General features: G+C 45.7%; 1 protein-coding gene across 1 annotated transcript in view; it reads right to left on the reverse strand.

Moving 5' to 3' along the window:
- LOC134965161 (sialic acid-binding Ig-like lectin 10) overlaps positions 1 to 17,647 on the reverse strand; it is a 111,509-nt gene extending 93,862 nt beyond the window's left edge. The window contains exon 1 of the mRNA XM_063941682.1: positions 17,551 to 17,647. Within this exon, the coding sequence (XP_063797752.1) occupies positions 17,551 to 17,647 (97 nt within the window). The remainder of the gene's footprint in view (positions 1 to 17,550) is intronic.
- Positions 17,648 to 18,726: the final 1,079 nt, after the last annotated feature.

Here is an 18,726-nt window from a genome sequence, read left to right on the forward strand (position 1 = left end):
CCGAACCGTCGACCCTCGATTAGGTTAGAAGTCTGGAGCCACCATAGAAGATAAATCCTGGCCTTTGGCAACAGACGGATCCTGTGCATGTGAAGATGCAATCCGGACTATTTGTCCAACAGATCGAGCTAGAAGGGTCTTGCATGAAACCTTCCGTACTGAAGCGTCTCGTAAGAGGCTATCATTTCCCCCAGAAGGCGAATGCATAGATGCACCAATATCCGGGTTGGCTTCAGGACATCCCGAACCATCGACTGGATTACCAATGCCTTTTACAATGGAAGGAACACCTTCTGTGACTCTGTGTCCAGTATCATTCCCAGGAATGGAAGCCTCCATGTTGGCTCTAGGTGAGATTTTGGAAGGTTCAGAATCCACCCATGATCCCGGAGTAGTCTGGTTGAAAGGGCAATGCTCTCCAACAACCTTTCCCTGGATGATGACTTTATCAGAAGATCGTCCAGGTACATAATTATGTTCACTCCCTGTTTGCGGAGTAGAAACATAATCTCTGCCATCACCTTGGTGAACACCCTCGGTGCCGTGGAAAGACCAAATGGTAGGGCCTGGAACTGGTAGTGACAGTCCTGCAGTGCAGACCGTAGATAAGCCTGATGAGACAGCCAGGTCGGAATGTGAAGGTACGTATCCTTGATATACAGAGATAGGAATTCCCCTCCTCCAGACCTGAGATCACCACTCTCAGAGTCTCCATCTTGAATTTGAACACTCTTAAGTATGGAAAAAAATAGGGTAAAGGAAGATCTAGCGTGCAATGGAGCTGCTGAACAGGAACACTTTCCTGAAAGTGTTAGGATCTCCTGCTCTGTGCTGCCACGTCGCCATGGCAACCGGGAGGCAAGTGTTAGCGAAGTAACCTGAGCGCAGCTGATACTCCGGTCCGGGTTTTTACTGTGTAGTGGTTACAGGCTCTGTGCACGGCAGGGAATCCGGCGCTGGTTTTGTGCTCACAGTCTGTGAGGTCTGAGTGGGGCGTGGACAGCACCTGCTATATAAACCATCCTCTCAGGCTAGGCAAATGCTGCTGAATCTTTGTTTGTTAGTCAGTTCCAGAGAGTTAGCTAGTACTGTGTGACTTTGTATTTACTTGTTGCTTACTGCGAATAGGCCTTGGGATTCGGTACTTCATTCTGCCAATCCGGACCTATCAGTAAGACTGGAGTCAGTTGTTTGACCTGCTGGGGTTCCTTTGCTATTCTGTGAACCCAGCAGGTTTACGGCTGTACTCTCAGACCTGCTTGCTTAATCCGCCCTCACTGTGCAGAGCGTCCAGGTGTCAGTTTAGTGGCAGTAAGCTGAACCTGTGCCCTGCAAGTGGGGGTTAGGATTGTGGATACTCTCCTTGTGTCTATATTTCTATCTCTGACCAAGGAGTTTATTTCCACACCCGTTGGTAACCCTTTGGGGTTTTCTCTGTTGCTCTTAGCAACATCATTTCGGGTGCTCCACATGTTAAATCACTACACCTCGCTTCTTTGTCCGCTCTATTCCATCTGAGCATTCCTGACACTAGGGAGACACCCAATCCCTGAGCCTTTGGGCTTCTCCGTTCACTTTGTGTTTATTAGTTATTCCCTCACCTCCTGTGTATGTTATGTTATGCTGTCTGTGAGTTCGTTTGCTTCGCTTCCCTCTCTGTTCATACACCGATATACTCCTGTTAGCACTGGTGTGCGTAACATATTCAGCAGCCCTACTCCTGTTGAAATTTTGTGGGAATATGGAGCATACCCCTCAAAATACTTTGCAACAGGTGGTCGATCAGGTGCAGGTCCTGACTCGACAATTTAATGAGATGTCCATTAAAATGAACACCCCGCAGTCCGCTAGCGGAGCTCCCGCAGCAGCAGCGGCAAATTCAGGGGTTAAGGAGCCGAAAGTAAATCTCCCGGATCGTTTTTCTGGAGATCGCTCGCAGTTCTTTTGTTTCAAGGAGAGCTGTAAGCTATATTTCAGGCTTAGGCCCCAGTCTTCTGGGTCGGAGATTCAGCGGGTGGGCATAGTGATTTCCTTGCTACAAGGAGACCCACAGGTCTGGGCATATGGGTTGCAGCCTGACTGTCCGTCGCTTAAAAGTGTTGATGCTTTTTTTACGGCACTGGGCATTTTGTATGATGACCCTGACAAGATGGCTTCAGCCGAGGCTCAGATTACGGTCCTTAAGCAAGGGCGACGGCCAGCTGAGGTTTATAGTACGGAGTTTCGGAGGTTGGCTCATGATACCCAGTGGAATGACCCAGCCCTGAGAAACCAGTACCGAAGTGGCCTTTCTGACCAGATAAAGGACCAACTGGTACAATATCCCTCGCCTGATAGCTTAGATCAGCTCATGCAGTTATCCATCCGGGTGGATAGCTGGCTGAGAGAGCATAGGCTTGAAAGGGAGACCGCAGTTTCCTTTTTTCCCAAGGGAACCTCAGACTCTGAGGAATATTCAGAGGAGCCTATGCAGATTGGGGCTACCCGCCTCTCCTCGCGTGAGAAGACGCGGAGGAGACAGCAGGGTTTGTGTTTGTACTGTGGGAACAAAGGTCATGTTGTAGTATCATGCCCAGAAAAACCGGAAAACTTCAGGGCCTGAGGGTGATGGGAATTATCCTGTCAGGCCAGAAGTCAGAATTTCCCAGAAAGACTTTTCTCATTCCGGTGACTTTGGAGATCCTCGGTCAAACTGTCAAGACTCAGGCCTTTGTTGACAGTGGGGCCGATGGGGTTTTCATGGACCGTCAATTCGCCCTGGAACACTCTGTTCCCTCAGTACCTTTGGCATCAGAGATTGAGATCTGTGGGTTAAACGGGGAACCATTGTCCCAGGGTAAAATTACCTCCTGCACCAGCCAAATTCCTTTGTTTATTGGAGCAACACACTCTGAAAAATTGTCTTTCTATGTGACTGTCTGTTCTTTTGCCCCATTGGTTTTGGGGTTACCCTGGTTAAGGGCCCATAACCCTCAATTTGACTGGGTCTCTGGGGAGATTCTTAGTTGGGGTAGTGATTGTTTCAGGAGTTGCTTGAGCCTTCCAGTCAGGCTCTCGCAGCTACGTTTGCCAGGATGTTATGCAGATTTTGCGGATGTGTTCTCCAAAAAAGTTGCGGAGGTACTACCTCCCCATCGCCCCTATGACTGTGCCATTGATTTGTTGCCGGATGCTAAGCTTCCCAAGAGCAGGTTGTACTCCCTGTCACGTCCTGAGACTCAGGCTATGGCAGAGTACATTCAGAAGAACTTGGCTAAGGGATTTATCAGACCCTCACAGTCCCCAGTTGGGTCGCGGTTCTTCTTCGTAGGTAAAAAGGACGGTTCGTTGCGACCCTGCATCGACTTCAGGGAATTGAACCGTATCACGATTAAAAACTCGTACCCACTGCCTCTCATTTCGGTTTTGTTTGACCAGCTTCGTACTGCCACCATTTTTTCTAAGATTGACCTACGCGGTGCTTACAATCTAATCCGAATAAGAGAGGGGGATGAATGGAAGACTGCCTTTAATACCCACTCAGGGCATTATGAATATTTGGTGATGCCTTTTGGGCTCTCTAATGCCCCGGCAGTCTTCCAGGAATTCATGAACGATGTGCTCAGGGAATATTTGGATAGATTCTTAGTTGTTTATCTAGATGACATCCTAATCTTCTCTCATTCCCTGGAGGAACATCGGAAGCATGTACGCTTAGTCCTCCAGAAACTCAGAGACCACCAGCTTAGGGCGAAGCTGGAGAAGTGCGAATTTGAAGTCCAGCAAATCGCATTTCTAGGGTATATTATCTCCTCAGAAGGTTTCCAAATGGAGGGTTCTAAGGTACAGGCAGTCCTGGATTGGGTGCAGCCCACTAGTTTGAAGGCGCTTCAGCGTTTTCTGGGCTTTGCAAATTTTTATAGACGGTTTATCGCTGGATTTTCGTCTATAGTGGCCCCCTTGGTGGCACTCACTAAGAAAGGGGCGGATGTTGCTCACTGGTCTTGTGAGGCCAAAGCGGCCTTTGCCCGTCTCAAAAGGGCATTTGTCTCGGCCAAGGTGCTGCGACACCCAGATCCAGAGCGTCCTTTTGTGGTAGAAGTGGATGCCTCTGAGAAAGGTATTGGGGCAGTGCTCTCTCAGTTGGGGGTGTCTGATAATCGCCTTCATCCCTGTGCTTACTTTTCCCGTAAATTTTCATATGCCGAGATGAATTATGATGTGGGTAACCGGGAATTGTTGGCTATAAAGGATGCACTCGGGGAATGGAGACACTGGCTTGAGGGGGCTAAGTTTGTGGTCTCAATTCTCACCAACCATAAGAATCTGGCATATTTAGAGTCAGCGAAGCGGCTCAATGCCAGGCAGGCACGATGGGCTTTGTTTTTTGCTCGCTTTAATTTTTTGATAACATATCGCCCTGGGTCAAAAAACATCAAGGCTGATGCGCTCTCGCGGAGTTTTGCTCCAGTCCAAGAGACCACCGAGGAGCCATTGCCCATTGTGTCCCCATCATGTATTAAAGTGGGCATTACCCAGGACCTCTTGTCATTAGTCCTTAGAGCACAGAAGCAGGCTCCTCCAGACCTTCCGGTAGGTCTCTTGTTTGTGCCTCCTAGGTTAAGACAGCGAGTGTTCCTGGAATTCCATGCCAAGAGGTCGGCAGGGCATCCGGGTATTGCCAGAACTCGGGAGTTGCTGTCTAGGGTGGTGTGGTGGCCCTCGGTGGCTAGGGATGTGGATCAGTGGGTTCGGGCATGTGACGTTTGTGCCCGAAATAAAACTCCTAGAGGGGTTCCTGTCGGCCCATTACATCCACTCTCTATTCCATCTAAGCCATGGACCCACATTTCCATGGATTTTGTGGTGGACTTGCCCAAATCCTCGGGGATGACAGCCATTTGGGTGGTCGTTGACAGGTTTTCGAAGATGGCGCATTTCGTTCCACTGGTTGGGTTGCCATCGGCCAGACGCCTGTCTGAGTTATTTATGCAGCATGTTGTGCGCCTCCACGGGTTGCCACTTGATGTGGTCTCTGACTGTGGATCCCAGTTTGTGGCCAAATTCTGGAGGGCATTTTGTTCTGATCTCCAGATTTCTGTGAGCTTGTCGTCAGGCTACCATCCACAGTCTAATGGGCAGACTGAGAGGGTGAACCAGTCCTTGGAGCAGTTCCTCAGGTGTTATGTCTCCAAGTGTCATACTGACTGGGTTGCTCATCTGTCCATGGCGGAGTTTGCCTATAACAACGCGGCTCACTCTGCTACAGGGATCTCTCCCTTCCTTTGTGTGTATGGGCATCATCCTAAGGCCAATTCTTTTGACCCCCTGGATTCCACGCCTGGTGGTTCCTCTGTGGTTTCGGCCCTTAGGGGTATTTGGAGGAAAGTGAAGAAAGCCCTTGTGTCTGTGTCATTAGTGACCAAAAGGGTTTTTGATAAGCGGAGAAGACCCTGCAGCTTCAAATTAGGAGACTTTGTCTGGTTGTCCACCAAGAATTTGAAGTTGAGACAGCCATCTCATAAGTTAGGCCCCCGGTTCATCGGCCCTTATAAGATCACCAGGGTTATCAATCCGGTGGCATTTCAGTTAGATCTGCCCCGTTCATAGGGTATCAATAAAACATTTCATTGTTCCCTTTTAAAACTGGCGGTTAGTAATCCTTCTTCCAGTGGAAGACCTTCTCCTCTTCTGATACGGGGTCAGAGGGAGTTTGTGGTTGAAAGGGTTCTTGACTCCAAGATGGTTCGGGGTCAGCTGTCATTTTTGGTGCACTGGAAGGGGTATGGCCCGGAGGAGCGGTCGTGGGTGCGCAGTTGTGATCTTCATGCCCCCAGACTGATACGCTCTTTCTTCTCGCAGTTCCCCGATAAACCCAGTGGTAGAGGTTCTTTGACCCCTCGTCAGAGGGGGGGTACTGTTAGGATCTCCTGCTCTGTGCTGCCACGTCGCCATGGCAACCGGGAGGCAAGTGTTAGCGAAGTAACCTGAGCGCAGCTGATACTCCGGGTTTTTACTGTGCAGTGGTTACAGGCTCTGTGCACGGCAGGGAATCCGGCGCTGGTTTTGTGCTCACACTCTGTGAGGTCTGAGTGGGGCGTGGACAGCACCTGCTATATAAACCATCCTCTCAGGCTAGGAAAATGCTGCTGAATCTTTGTTTGTTAGTCAGTTCCAGAGAGTTAGCTAGTACTGTGTGACTTTGTATTTACTTGTTGCTTACTGCGAATAGGCCTTGGGATTCGGTACTTCATTCTGCCAATCCGGACCTAGCAGTAAGACTGGAGTCAGTTGTTTGACCTGCTGGGGTTCTTTTGCTATTCTGTGAACCCAGCAGGTTTACGGCTGTACTCTCAGACCTGCTTGCTTAATCCGCCCTCACTGTGCAGAGCGTCCAGGTGTCAGTTTAGTGGCAGTAAGCTGAACCTGTGCCCTGCAAGTGGGGGTTAGGATTGTGGATACTCTCCTTGTGTCTATATTTCTATCTCTGACCAAGGAGTTTATTTCCACACCCGTTGGTAACCCTTTGGGGTTTTCTCTGTTGCTCTTAGCAACATCATTTCGGGTGCTCCACATGTTAAATCACTACACCTCGCTTCTTTGTCCGCTCTATTCCATCTGAGCATTCCTGACACTAGGGAGACACCCAATTCCTGAGCCTTTGGGCATCTCCGTTCACTTTGTGTTTATTAGTTATTCCCTCACCTCCTGTGTATGTTATGTTATACTGTCTGTGAGTTCGTTTGCTTCGCTTCCCTCTCTGTTCATACACCGGTATACTCCTGTTAGCACTGGTGTGCGTAACAGAAAGGACCCCTCTCCCTTCACCACAAGTGTTAAAAAAAATCTTAATGAATGGAAAGCGTAACTTATCCTGCTCTCGTCGTTATTTTTGTTGGTACAGTCAGTTCTCATATAACGTATTTGACCATAGAACAGAAAAAAAAATTAAAAATGCATATAGTGAAGCACAATTTAATAAAACACATATATACACATAAAATTAAAATCCACAAAAATGTTAGCAGCATATCATAATGTACAGGAATCCCAGTGAGAAAGGTGTAGTGGATAATTACCAAATTTATAAGAACTGTGGCAAACAGTTCTTAACCAACATGCGGGATTTTGCTCAAGGGGATCCCGGAAATCCTCTAAATCCTCGCCTTGCTGAAACAGTCTGGTATTCCTTTCTGTCCTTAGTCCTGGGGTCCTGTGCATTCACCAACGTGTTTCTACGCCAAACCAGGGTCTTTTTCAAGGTGTGTAAATGAATGATCTGAATGCTGCTCCAATCCTGACTTTTAAACTAGTAAACAACCAATTGGCACATCACATATGCACCTGGACCCTATACAGATTAATCCTACCAAGTCCCATGGTCCTTTGCTGCTAGTGACGTCCTAACTTTGTACCTGGGTGTAGATTGGGAACTATGGCAACTCAGCATCCTTTGTTACCACAGCGACGGTCACTCGGGTAATACTTCCAGATTACGGAAAGCCAGGGCTTACTCACAAAGCGCTCTGTTATCTTATATCCACGGATCAGTGTGCCAGAGTGAATGTCCTTCGAATATTGATAAATAATGATCATGCAAAGTTGAGTTTCTCAAATTTGTCCCCGCATATTAAATCCTTGTACCGACAAATGCAGCGACGTCACTTCCGGTGATGTCATCCATTGAAAAATATAAACGGTAATATCCCTTAAGATAAATTCTAAAATAGCATTAAAACATTAAAAAGATTATGTAACAGTCAAACTACACATAGATTCAGTATTAATAGGAGAGAATTATCCCATGGTCTACAAAAGATTATAAAAACACTTAATCTCAAAGTCGCTATTCAGGCCACCATGTTTTAATGTCCGCAGTTCATAAATAGTTCTCATTTCTGCTTGAGCTAATTGTGTAGCAATATCACTACGTCTCCAATTCCCTTTGATGTACTTGAGTCCACAAAATTGTTTAATTGCAGTTGTACTGCTCGGTTGACATACTCTAAAATGCTCAGATAGGGCATGTGTTGTTAAGCCCTTTTTAATATTCCTAAGGTGCTCGCCTAGCCTAACTTTAAGGGGTCGTGATGTTCTTCCTATGTACCAAAGTCCACAGGCACATTCTATAGCATACACTACATTTCTACTGTTGCATGTTATAAAGTCTGTTATTGTAAATGTATTACCATTAATTATGACTTCATTTACTTTATTTCCATTACCACAAATGTCCTTGCATCCTAAACACAACCCACACCGAAAGAAGCCCTTAGATTTAATAGTATTCATCGGCTTTTTTGGTGGTTGCGTACTTCTTACCAAATTTGTTTTAATATTTGGAGCTTTTCTAAAGATGCATTTTGGCTTTGGTGGGAAGAAGGTTACCTATTATTGGGTCTTTTTGTAGGATCTTCCAATGTAATAAGTAATAAATGCCCATTCGTAGTCGTTATTCTTTTGGACTTTATCTTTAATTTTGGGTTTTTTAGCAACTCTTTTCTATCTAATAATCCTGCTTTAGTCTTGGAACTTAATATCCTATCAGCATTGTAACCTGAGGCTTCAAACTTCTTACTCAAAATTTCGGCCTGTTCTTCGTATATTACTTGTTTCGTACAATTCCGTCTGAGCCATCTAAATTGGCCTTCTGGTATTGATTCCAGCCAATTAGGATGGTGGCAACTAGAAGATCTAATATATGCCCCGGAGTCCATAGGTTTAATAACATTTTTCGTATTGAGACAATTATCTTCTATGAAAACTGTGACATCTAAAAAATTAATTGTTTGTTTGTTACTGTCAAATGTAAAAGAAATATTCATGTCATTTTTATTAAGATAATTAAAAAATTCTTCCAAGCTTTCTTCCCCACCTTTCCAAATAAAAAATACATTGTCGATGTATCTTTTCCAAGACACCAGGCTTGCCCCTAAGGGGCAGTGGTTCAAGATGTTCTAATCTTCCCACTGCCCCATAAAAAACAATTATTCCAGTACTCTATATGTTGCCCAAGGTCCATAAAGACACAGTAAAACCGCCAGGTAGACTGATAGTATCAGGCATAGGGTCGATAACATCTAACCTGTCTGAATACATTGACATCTATCTACAACCCCTTGTAGTAAAATACCACTCACATTTGAAGGATACAAGGGACTTTTCACAGACTATTGATGAACTTAAGTGGGAGGATGGTTCCACAATTGTGGCTGCAGACGTTGAGTCGCTGTACACCATTATAGACCACAAAGATGGTTTAGAAGCACTTTCTCTAGCCCTTACTAATAGCACTTTAGAACATAATCTACAGGATTTTATTAAAGAAGGAGTGAAGTTTATTTTAGAAAATAATTAATTGTCTTTTAATAATATGTGTTATATACAAAAGGTAGGAATGGCTATGGGCACCAGGTTCGCTCCAAGTTATGCTTGAGAAGGTGCACTACACTGAGTACACTGTAGTGAGCCCCCTGGGGAAGAGAAACACTCTGCCATACATGAAACACACTCTTTGCCTGACATATTGTAATGTGACAGCACACACACACACACACACACACACACACAGAAAAGGTTAAAAACACAATTAACCCACAAAGAGCCCTTCCAGGGAGACAAAAAGGTATTATGGAGCAAACACACCATGCCCTTATCGCTAATGCAAAGCTTAGCCGGGTCACAGACAAAGTACTCAGATTGGGGACCTAGTACACAATATAGTCACTCCCCCCTACTATGACCCCCTGGTACCGCTGAGGTAATCTGGAGTCACTCTGGAGAAGCTGCGTGTCCCTGTCAGTCAATGTCTGTGTCCACTGCAAAGGGAAAATGGCACTGGTGAGCTGCTGGATCCGCTCATAGTGAAGCCCCACCCCCTCAGGGGCGCGCGGTCTTCCCACTTTTTTATGTTGGCTGAGGTAATTTTGTGCTTAAAATGGAGTCAGAACCGTTTTAAGTCTGTGTTTGCCAGTCTGGGTACTGTGTACAGTGTACTGAGACTCAGTTCCCCTCCTCAGAAGCAGTGCGACTGCACTGTGTACTGAGTCTGGAGACGCAGTTTGCCTCAGTTAGAAGCCGCACATTTCCATACCCTCGTGCCTCCATAATGGCCGGCATCCCGCTAACCGGGACTCCAGCTTAGTACTCACCACTCTTCATTCTTCTGGCTCTGTTAGGGCTGGCGGCGTGCTGCGGGAATTTACACTTGCCGTGGTGGGGCATACGAATAGTTCCTTTAGGAGCTGTGTCCTGTCAGCGGGGAACGGGACCATTAACCCTTCAAGAGGTTGGGCCACCCTCCCCCCCAAGTCCCACGAAGCAGGCAGGCTGGTGCTATCCAGCCCTGCCTGCAAATAACAAACAGAAAAATAAATGCAGAAAACTCTTCATGAGCTTCCAGCAACACGACTGGCTCCTCCGGGCACATTTTCTAAACTGAATCTGGTAGGAGGGGCAAAATGGGAGGAGCCAGCACACACTATCAAATTCTTAGAGTGCCCATGGCCCCTAGTGGACCCGTCTATACCCCATGGTACTAAATGGAACCCCAGTATCCTCTAGGACGTAAGAGAAATATGTGTTTATTTACTTTACAGTGTCAGTACTACAGGGTGCGGGGAGTGCAGTTGTCACCCACTGAGGCAGTGACACCAAAATGTCAGCTACTCCTCATTGACAGGAGCTGGGTGCTGCACTGTAACATTATATGTAGCACCCGGCTCCTTTCATAGTGCAGGAGCCGATATCTGCAGACAATCTCCAGGGGCAGAAGAGAGTTTGGTAGAATATATAGGGCACTCCTTGGAATATGGACTTCCTGCTGCCTCTCTCTGACACCACTGGATTAACCCCAAATAAATCCAAAACTGAACAAGACTAAAAAAAGGGGTAGATTGGTGCAGAGAGTTGGCGCTGGAATTAAAAAAAACCTTAGAACCTGATGATTCAGCTAAAAATTTTATTGATTTAAATAGTGATGTGACCCGAACATTTTTCAGGTTTTGTGTTTTGGTTTTGGATTCGGTTCCGCGGCCGTGTTTTGGATTTGGACGCGTTTTGGCAAAACCTCCCTGAAAATTTTTGGTCGGATTCGGGTGTGTTTTGGATTCGGGTGTTTTTTTTACAAAAAACCCTCAAACACAGCTTAAATGATTTGGGGGTCATTTTGATCCCATAGTATTTTTAACCTCAATAACCATAATTTCCACTCATTTCCAGTCTATTCTGAACACCTCACAATATTATTTTTAGTCCTAAAATTTGCACTGAGGTCGCTGGATGACTAAGCTAAGCGACCCAAGTGGCCGACACAAACACCTGGCCCATCTAGGAGTGGCACTGCAGTGTCAGACAGGATGGCACTTCAAAAAAATAGTCCCCAAACAGCACATGATGCAAAGAAAAAAAGAGGCGCAATGAGGTAGCTGTGTGACTAAGCTAAGTGACCCAAGTGGCCGACACAAATACCTGGCACATCTAGGAGTGGCAGTGCAGTGTCAGACAGGATGGCACTTCAAAAAAATAGTCCCCAAACAGCACATGATGCAAAGAAAAAAAGAGGCGCAATGAGGTAGCTGTATGACTAAGCTAAGCGACCCAAGTGGCCGACACAAACACCTGGCCCATCTAAGAGTGGCACTGCAGTGTCAGACAGGATGGCACTTCAAAAAAATAGTCCCCAAACAGCACATGATGCAAAGAAAAAAAGAGGTCACCAAGGTCGCTGGATGGCTAAGCTAAGCGACAAAAGAGGCCGACACAAACACCTGGCCCATCTAGGAGTGGCACTGCAGTGTCAGACAGGATGGCACTTCAAAAAAATAGTCCCCAAACAGCACAAGATGCAAAGAATAAAAGAGGCACAATGAGGTAGCTGGATGACTAAGCTAAGCAACCCAAGTGGCCGACACAAACACCTGGCCCATCTAGGAGTGGCACTGCAGTGTCAGACAGGATGGCACTTCAAAAAAATAGTACCCAAACAGCACATGATGCAAAGAAAAAAAGAGGTGCACCAATGTCGCTGGATGGCTAAGCTAAATGACACAAGTGGCCGACACAAACACCTGGCCCATCTAGGAGTGGCACTGCAGTGTCAGACAGGATGGCACTTCAAAAAAATAGTCCCCAAACAGCACATGATGCAAAGAAAAAAAGAGGCGCAATGAGGTAGCTGTGTGACTTAGCTAAGCGACACAAGTGGCCGACACAAACACCTGGCCCATCTAGGAGTGGCACTGCAGTGTCAGACAGGATGGCACTTCAAAAAAATAGTCCCCAAACAGCACATGATGCAAAGAAAAAAAGAGGCGCAATGAGGTAGCTGTGTGACTAAGCTAAGCGACCCAAGTGGCCGACACAAAAACCTGGCCCATCTAAGAGTGGCACTGCAGTGTCAGACAGGATGGCACTTCAAAAAAATAGTCCCCAAACAGCACATGATGCAAAGAAAAAAAGAGGTGCACCAAGGTCGCTGGATGGCTAAGCTAAATGACACAAGTGGCCGACACAAACACCTGGCCCATCTAAGAGTGGCACTGCAGTGTCAGACAGGATGGCACTTCAAAAAAATAGTCCCCAAACAGCACATGATGCAAAGAAAAAAAGAGGCGCAATGAGGTAGCTGTGTGACTAAGCTAAGCGACACAAGTGGCTGACACAAACACCTGGCCCATCTAGGAGTGGCACTGCAGTGTCAGACAGGATGGCACTTCAAAAAAATAGTCCCCAAACAGCACATGATGCAAAGAAAAAAAAGAGGCGCAATGAGGTAACTGTGTGACTAAGCTAAGCGACCCAAGTGGCTGACACAAACACCTGGCCCATCTAGGAGTGGCACTGCAGTGTCAGACAGGATGGCACTTCAAAAAAATAGTCCCCAAACAGCACATGATGCAAAGAAAAAAAAGAGGTGCACCAAGGTCGCTGGATGACTAAGCTAAGCGACCCAAGTGGCCGACACAAACACCTGGCCCATCTAAGAGTGGCACTGCAGTGTCAGACAGGATGGCAGATTTAAAAATTAGTCCCCAAACAGCACATGATGCAAAGAAAAGAAGAGGTGCACCAAGGTCGCTGGATGGCTAAGCTAAGCGACACAAGTGGACGACACAAACACCTGGCCCATCTAGGAGTGGCACTGCAGTGTCAGACAGGATGGCACTTCAAAAAAATAGTCCCCAAACAGCACATGATGCAAAGAAAAAAAAGAGGCGCAATGAGGTAACTGTGTGACTAAGCTAAGCGACCCAAGTGGCTGACACAAACACCTGGCCCATCTAGGAGTGGCACTGCAGTGTCAGACAGGATGGCACTTCAAAAAAATAGTCCCCAAACAGCACATGATGCAGAGAAAAAAAAGAGGTGCACCAAGGTCGCTGGATGACTAAGCTAAGCGACCCAAGTGGCCGACACAAACACCTGGCCCATCTAAGAGTGGCACTGCAGTGTCAGACAGGATGGCAGATTTAAAAATTAGTCCCCAAACAGCACATGATGCAAAGAAAAGAAGAGGTGCACCAAGGTCGCTGGATGGCTAAGCTAAGCGACACAAGTGGACGACACAAACACCTGGCCCATCTAGGAGTGGCACTGCAGTGTCAGACAGGATGGCACTTCAAAAAAATAGTCCCCAAACAGGACATGATGTAAAGAAAAAAAGAGGTGCAATGAAGTAGCTGTGTGACTAAGCTAATCGACACAAGTGGGCGACACAAAGACCTGGCCCATCTAGGAATGGCACTGCTGTTTTCTAGCGAGAGGATGAGTGCTTCCATTCTCATGTGAATCTGAACCACTAGCCATGAACAGCCGTTCCTTGTCACTTCGTGTCGTAAATGGCATATTGGCAAGTTTACGCTTCTCATCATACGCTTTTAATTTTGATTTTTGGGTCATTTTACTGAACTTTTGTTTTTTGGATTTTACATGCTCTCTACTATGACATTGGGCATCGGCCTTGGCAGACGACGTTGATGGCATTTCATCGTCTCAGCCATGACTAGTGGCAGCAGCTTCAGCACGAGGAGGAAGTGGATCTGGATCTTTCCTTATTTTACCCTCCACATTTTTGTTCTCCATTTTTTAATGTGTGGAATTATATGCCAGTAATATATCAATAGCAATGGCCTACTGTACCGTACTGCTATATATTATATACTGGTGGTCAGCAAAATTATGCACTGTCCTAGTACTATATATATACTGCGCACAAAAACTTAAATGCGCCACAGGTATTGATGGATAGTATACTTGACGACACAGAGGTAGGTAGACAGTAGCGGATCTTGCCATGGGCAAGCAGGACTTTTGCCCGGGGCGCCGCCTTCCGGAGGGCGCAGGGCACCGTCTGGATGGCGCCGCACCAGGGCAAGATCCGCTGCTGCTGTGCCCACCGCTGCCCGTTGCCCCCCGCTGCCGCTGTGAAGGGAAACTAGATGCGTACGTGTCTAGTTTCCCTTCGTGGAGAGGTCCTTTACTGTGCGGTGCGCGATGACGTCATTGCGCACCGCACATCATTTCAGTCTGTACAGGGGGCGTAAATGACCATGCCCCCTGTACGAAGCCACGCCTCCTATTGCCGCCCGGGGTGCACAGAGCACCAGAACCGGCCCTGTAGGTAGAGCAGTGGACTACTGTACCGTACTGCTATATATTATATACTGGTGGTCAGCATAATTATGCACTGTCCTCCTACTATATATATACTGCGCAAAACTTAAATGTACCACAGGTATGGATGGGATAGTATACTTGACGACACAGAGGTAGGTAGAGCAGTGGACTACTGTACCGTACTACTATATATTATATACTGGTGGTCAGTAAAATTATGCACTGTCCTCCTACTATATATATACTGCGCAAAACTTAAATGCACCACAGGTATGGATGGGATAGTATACTTGACGACACAGAGGTAGGTAGAGCAGTGGACTACTGTACCGTACTGCTATATATTATATACTGGTGGTCTGCAAAATTATGCACTGTCCTCCTACTATATATATACTGCGCACAAAAACTTAAATGCACCACAGGTATGGATGGGATAGTATACTTGACGACACAGAGGTAGGTAGAGCAGTGGACTACTGTACCGTACTGCTATATATTATATACTGGTGGTCAGCAAAATTATACACTGTCCTCCTACTATATATATACTGCGCACAAAAACTTAAATGCACCACAGGTATGGATGGATAGTATACTTGACGACACAGAGGTAGGTAGAGCAGTGGACTACTACACCGTACTGCTATATATTATATACTGGTGGTCAGCAAAATTATGCACTGTCCTACTATATATATACTGCGCAAAACTTAAATGCACCACAGGTATGGATGGGATAGTATACTTGACGACACAGAGGTAGGTAGAGCAGTGGACTACTGTACCATACTGCTATATATTATGTACTGGTGGTCAGCAAAATTATGCACTGTCCTACTATATATATACTGCGCAAAACTTAAATGCACCACAGGTATGGATGGGATAGTATACTTGACGACACAGAGGTAGGTAGAGCAGTGGACTACTGTACCGTACTGCTATATATTATATACTGGTGGTCAGCAAAATTATGCACTGTCCTCCTACTATATATATACTGCGCACAAAAACTTAAATGCACCACAGGTATGGATGGGATAGTATACTTGACGACACAGAGGTAGGTAGAGCAGTGGACTACTACACCGTACTGCTATATATTATATACTGGTGGTCAGCAAAATTATACACTGTCCTCCTACTATATATATACTGCGCACAAAAACTTAAATGCACCACAGGTATGGATGGATAGTATACTTGACGACACAGAGGTAGGTAGAGCAGTGGACTACTTTACCGTACTGCTATATATTATATACTGGTGGTCAGCAAAATTATGCACTGTCCTACTATATATATACTGCGCAAAACTTAAATGCTCCACAGGTATGGATGGGATAGTATACTTGACGACACAGAGGTAGGTAGAGCAGTGGACTACTGTACCATACTGCTATATATTATATACTGGTGGTCAGCAAAATTATGCAATGTCCTCCTACTATATATATACTGCGCACAAAAACTTAAATGCACCACAGGTATGGATGGATAGTATACTTGACAATACAGAGGTAGGTAGAGCAGTGGACCACTGTACCGTACTGCTATATATTACATACTGGTGGTCAGCAAAATTATGCACTCTCCTCCTACTATATATATACTGCGCAAAACTTAAATGCACCACAGGTATGGATAGGATAGTATACTTGACGACACAGTGGTAGGTAGAGCAGTGGACTACTGTACCGTACTGATATAATTCTGGTGGTCACTGGTCAGCAAAATTCTGCACTGTCCTCCTACTATATGCTACAATGCAGCACAGATATGGTGCGTTTTTCAGGCAGAGAACGTATAATACTGGTGGTCACTGGTCAGCAAAACTCTGCACTGTCCTCCTACTATATAATACTGGTGGTCCCCAGTCCCCACAATAAAGCACACTGAGCACAGATATTTGCAGCACACTGATCACAGATATGGAGCGTTTTTCAGGCAGAGAACGTAGATATTTGCAGCACACTGAGCACAGATATTTGCAGCACACTGAGCACAGATATTTGCAGCACACTGAGCACAGATATTTGCAGCACACCATACAACGAAAGAACTGAGAGGATGCAGACACGTCTTCTCGTTATCATCTCCAAAGCACGAGTGAAAATGGCGGCGACGTGCGGCTCCTTATATAGAATACAAATCTCGCAAGAATCCGACAGCAGGATGATGACGTTCGGGCGCGCTTGGGTTAACCGAGCAAGGCGGGAGGATCCGAGTCTGCTCAGAACCGTGAAAAAAAGGGTGAAGTTCGGGGGGGGTTCGGATCCTGAGGATCCGAACCCGTTCATCACTAGATTTAAATGAATCTGTGTAGTGAGAAGTAAACAATGAATTGATACTGATCCTAAATGGTTTATCTGCTGAACTTCTGGTCGCCGAGATGAAGATATTTTCCTCCAAGAAGAATGGAATCGTAAAGCGGGATGATATAAAAAATAACAAGGTTTTGAGTCAAAGTCTCTTAAAGATTTCAGATATAAATTGCACACTTCTGATAGTAGATCCAATAAAGGAAGCAGAATCCTTCCACAACAATAATCGTACCTCACTTACATAGAGTGAGTGAGGTTTAAACATGTAAAGGTTTCTTTCAATAGTGGTGCTGCTAGAGCTTTAGGCGTACCTAACTTACAATAAAGAAGGTACTCTCATCAAGTTATCTTTAAGCTGAGCTGCGTACCGGTACTCACTGGTTGATGTGTCCTCCGTCTGCATATAAAGGTATCTTTATCCAATCAGCATTCAAGATAGAACACCCATAATTAAAACAGGGGGGTTTATTGGATAAAAACAAATTAACACAAATTCTAAAAATATGGCATTTGCCGCGAGGAAAGAAAGCTGCCAGAAAGAGGGAAATGCACGACTTCCAACACTAAGTCCCAATTGGCCCGGTACCAAATGACCTGAATGAAAAAAAGTTTTTTTAGAAGATCGTACCTCCTCCTCGATCGTGCAGAAAACAATCCAAGCAGGTAAAGGCTCTTTCCATCCAATGCGTTTCGAGTTCGTTCTCTTTGTCAAGGCTGGTGATCATTTCAAAATTTCCAATATTTATAGCAAGTCCACGAGGGTCCTGGCATCGCGTCACTTCCGGTTTCGGAATTAACCGGAAGTGCGGGTCCGTGATGGTAAATTATGCTTTACAGGGATTAAAAGGTGATACAATAGATGTCTATACATTCCTAATGTGTGCAAGAAACCTTTACATGTTTAAACCTCACTTACTCTATGTAAGTGAGGTACGATCATTGTTGTGGAAGGATTCTGCTTCCTTTATTGGATCTACTATCAGAAGTGTGCAATTTATATCTGAAATCTTTAAGAGACTTTGACTCAAAACCTTGTTATTTTTTATTTTTTATATCATCCCGCTTTACGATTCCATTCTTCTTGGACGAAAATATCTTCATCTCAGCGACCAGAAGTTCAGCAGATAAACCATTTAGGATAAGTATCAATTCATTGTTTACTTCTCACTACACAGATTCATTTAAATCAATAAAATTTTTAGCTGAATCATCAGCTACTAAGGTTTTTTTCATTCCAGCGCCAACTCTCTGCACCCATCTACCCCTTTTTTTAATCTCCAGGGGCAGCCCAGCATCTCTCAAACCCCCAGAGTAATGAAAACAGAAGTCGGGCTGTGAGGTCACGCCTTCTTCACACAATGCCACACCCATTTTTATCAGGGTTTTTAACCCAGGGTGTCGCCAAGCTTAGTGATGTCCCTGTTACTTTATACATACCTCCCAACATCTATGACCAGCAGAAAAGGGGCATTACCTTGGTAAAAGGGGGTGTGGCTTTGTGGAAATGAAGCGACCGGGAGCCACGTCACTGTGGGGGCGTGCCCAGTACTCGGTGAGCTGCTGGCATGCCCCCAGTACCTCTGTATACCGTTAATATACACTGTGTCATGCGCACAGCATCTATTCACCACTGCTCTGCTAAGCAAAGCAGAGTGACAGAAGCCTTCCAACTGCCACCCCCCCCCCCCTCTTCCCCCACTGCAGGACACTGTGGACCGTAGGTGGGACAGCAGAAATGTGCCCAAATAACGGGACTGTCCCGCGAAAATCGGGACAGTTTGGAGGTATGCTTTATGAAGGACTT

Source organism: Pseudophryne corroboree, chromosome 10 (assembly GCF_028390025.1).
Source record: "Pseudophryne corroboree isolate aPseCor3 chromosome 10, aPseCor3.hap2, whole genome shotgun sequence".
NCBI classification, from domain to species: domain Eukaryota; kingdom Metazoa; phylum Chordata; class Amphibia; order Anura; family Myobatrachidae; genus Pseudophryne; species Pseudophryne corroboree.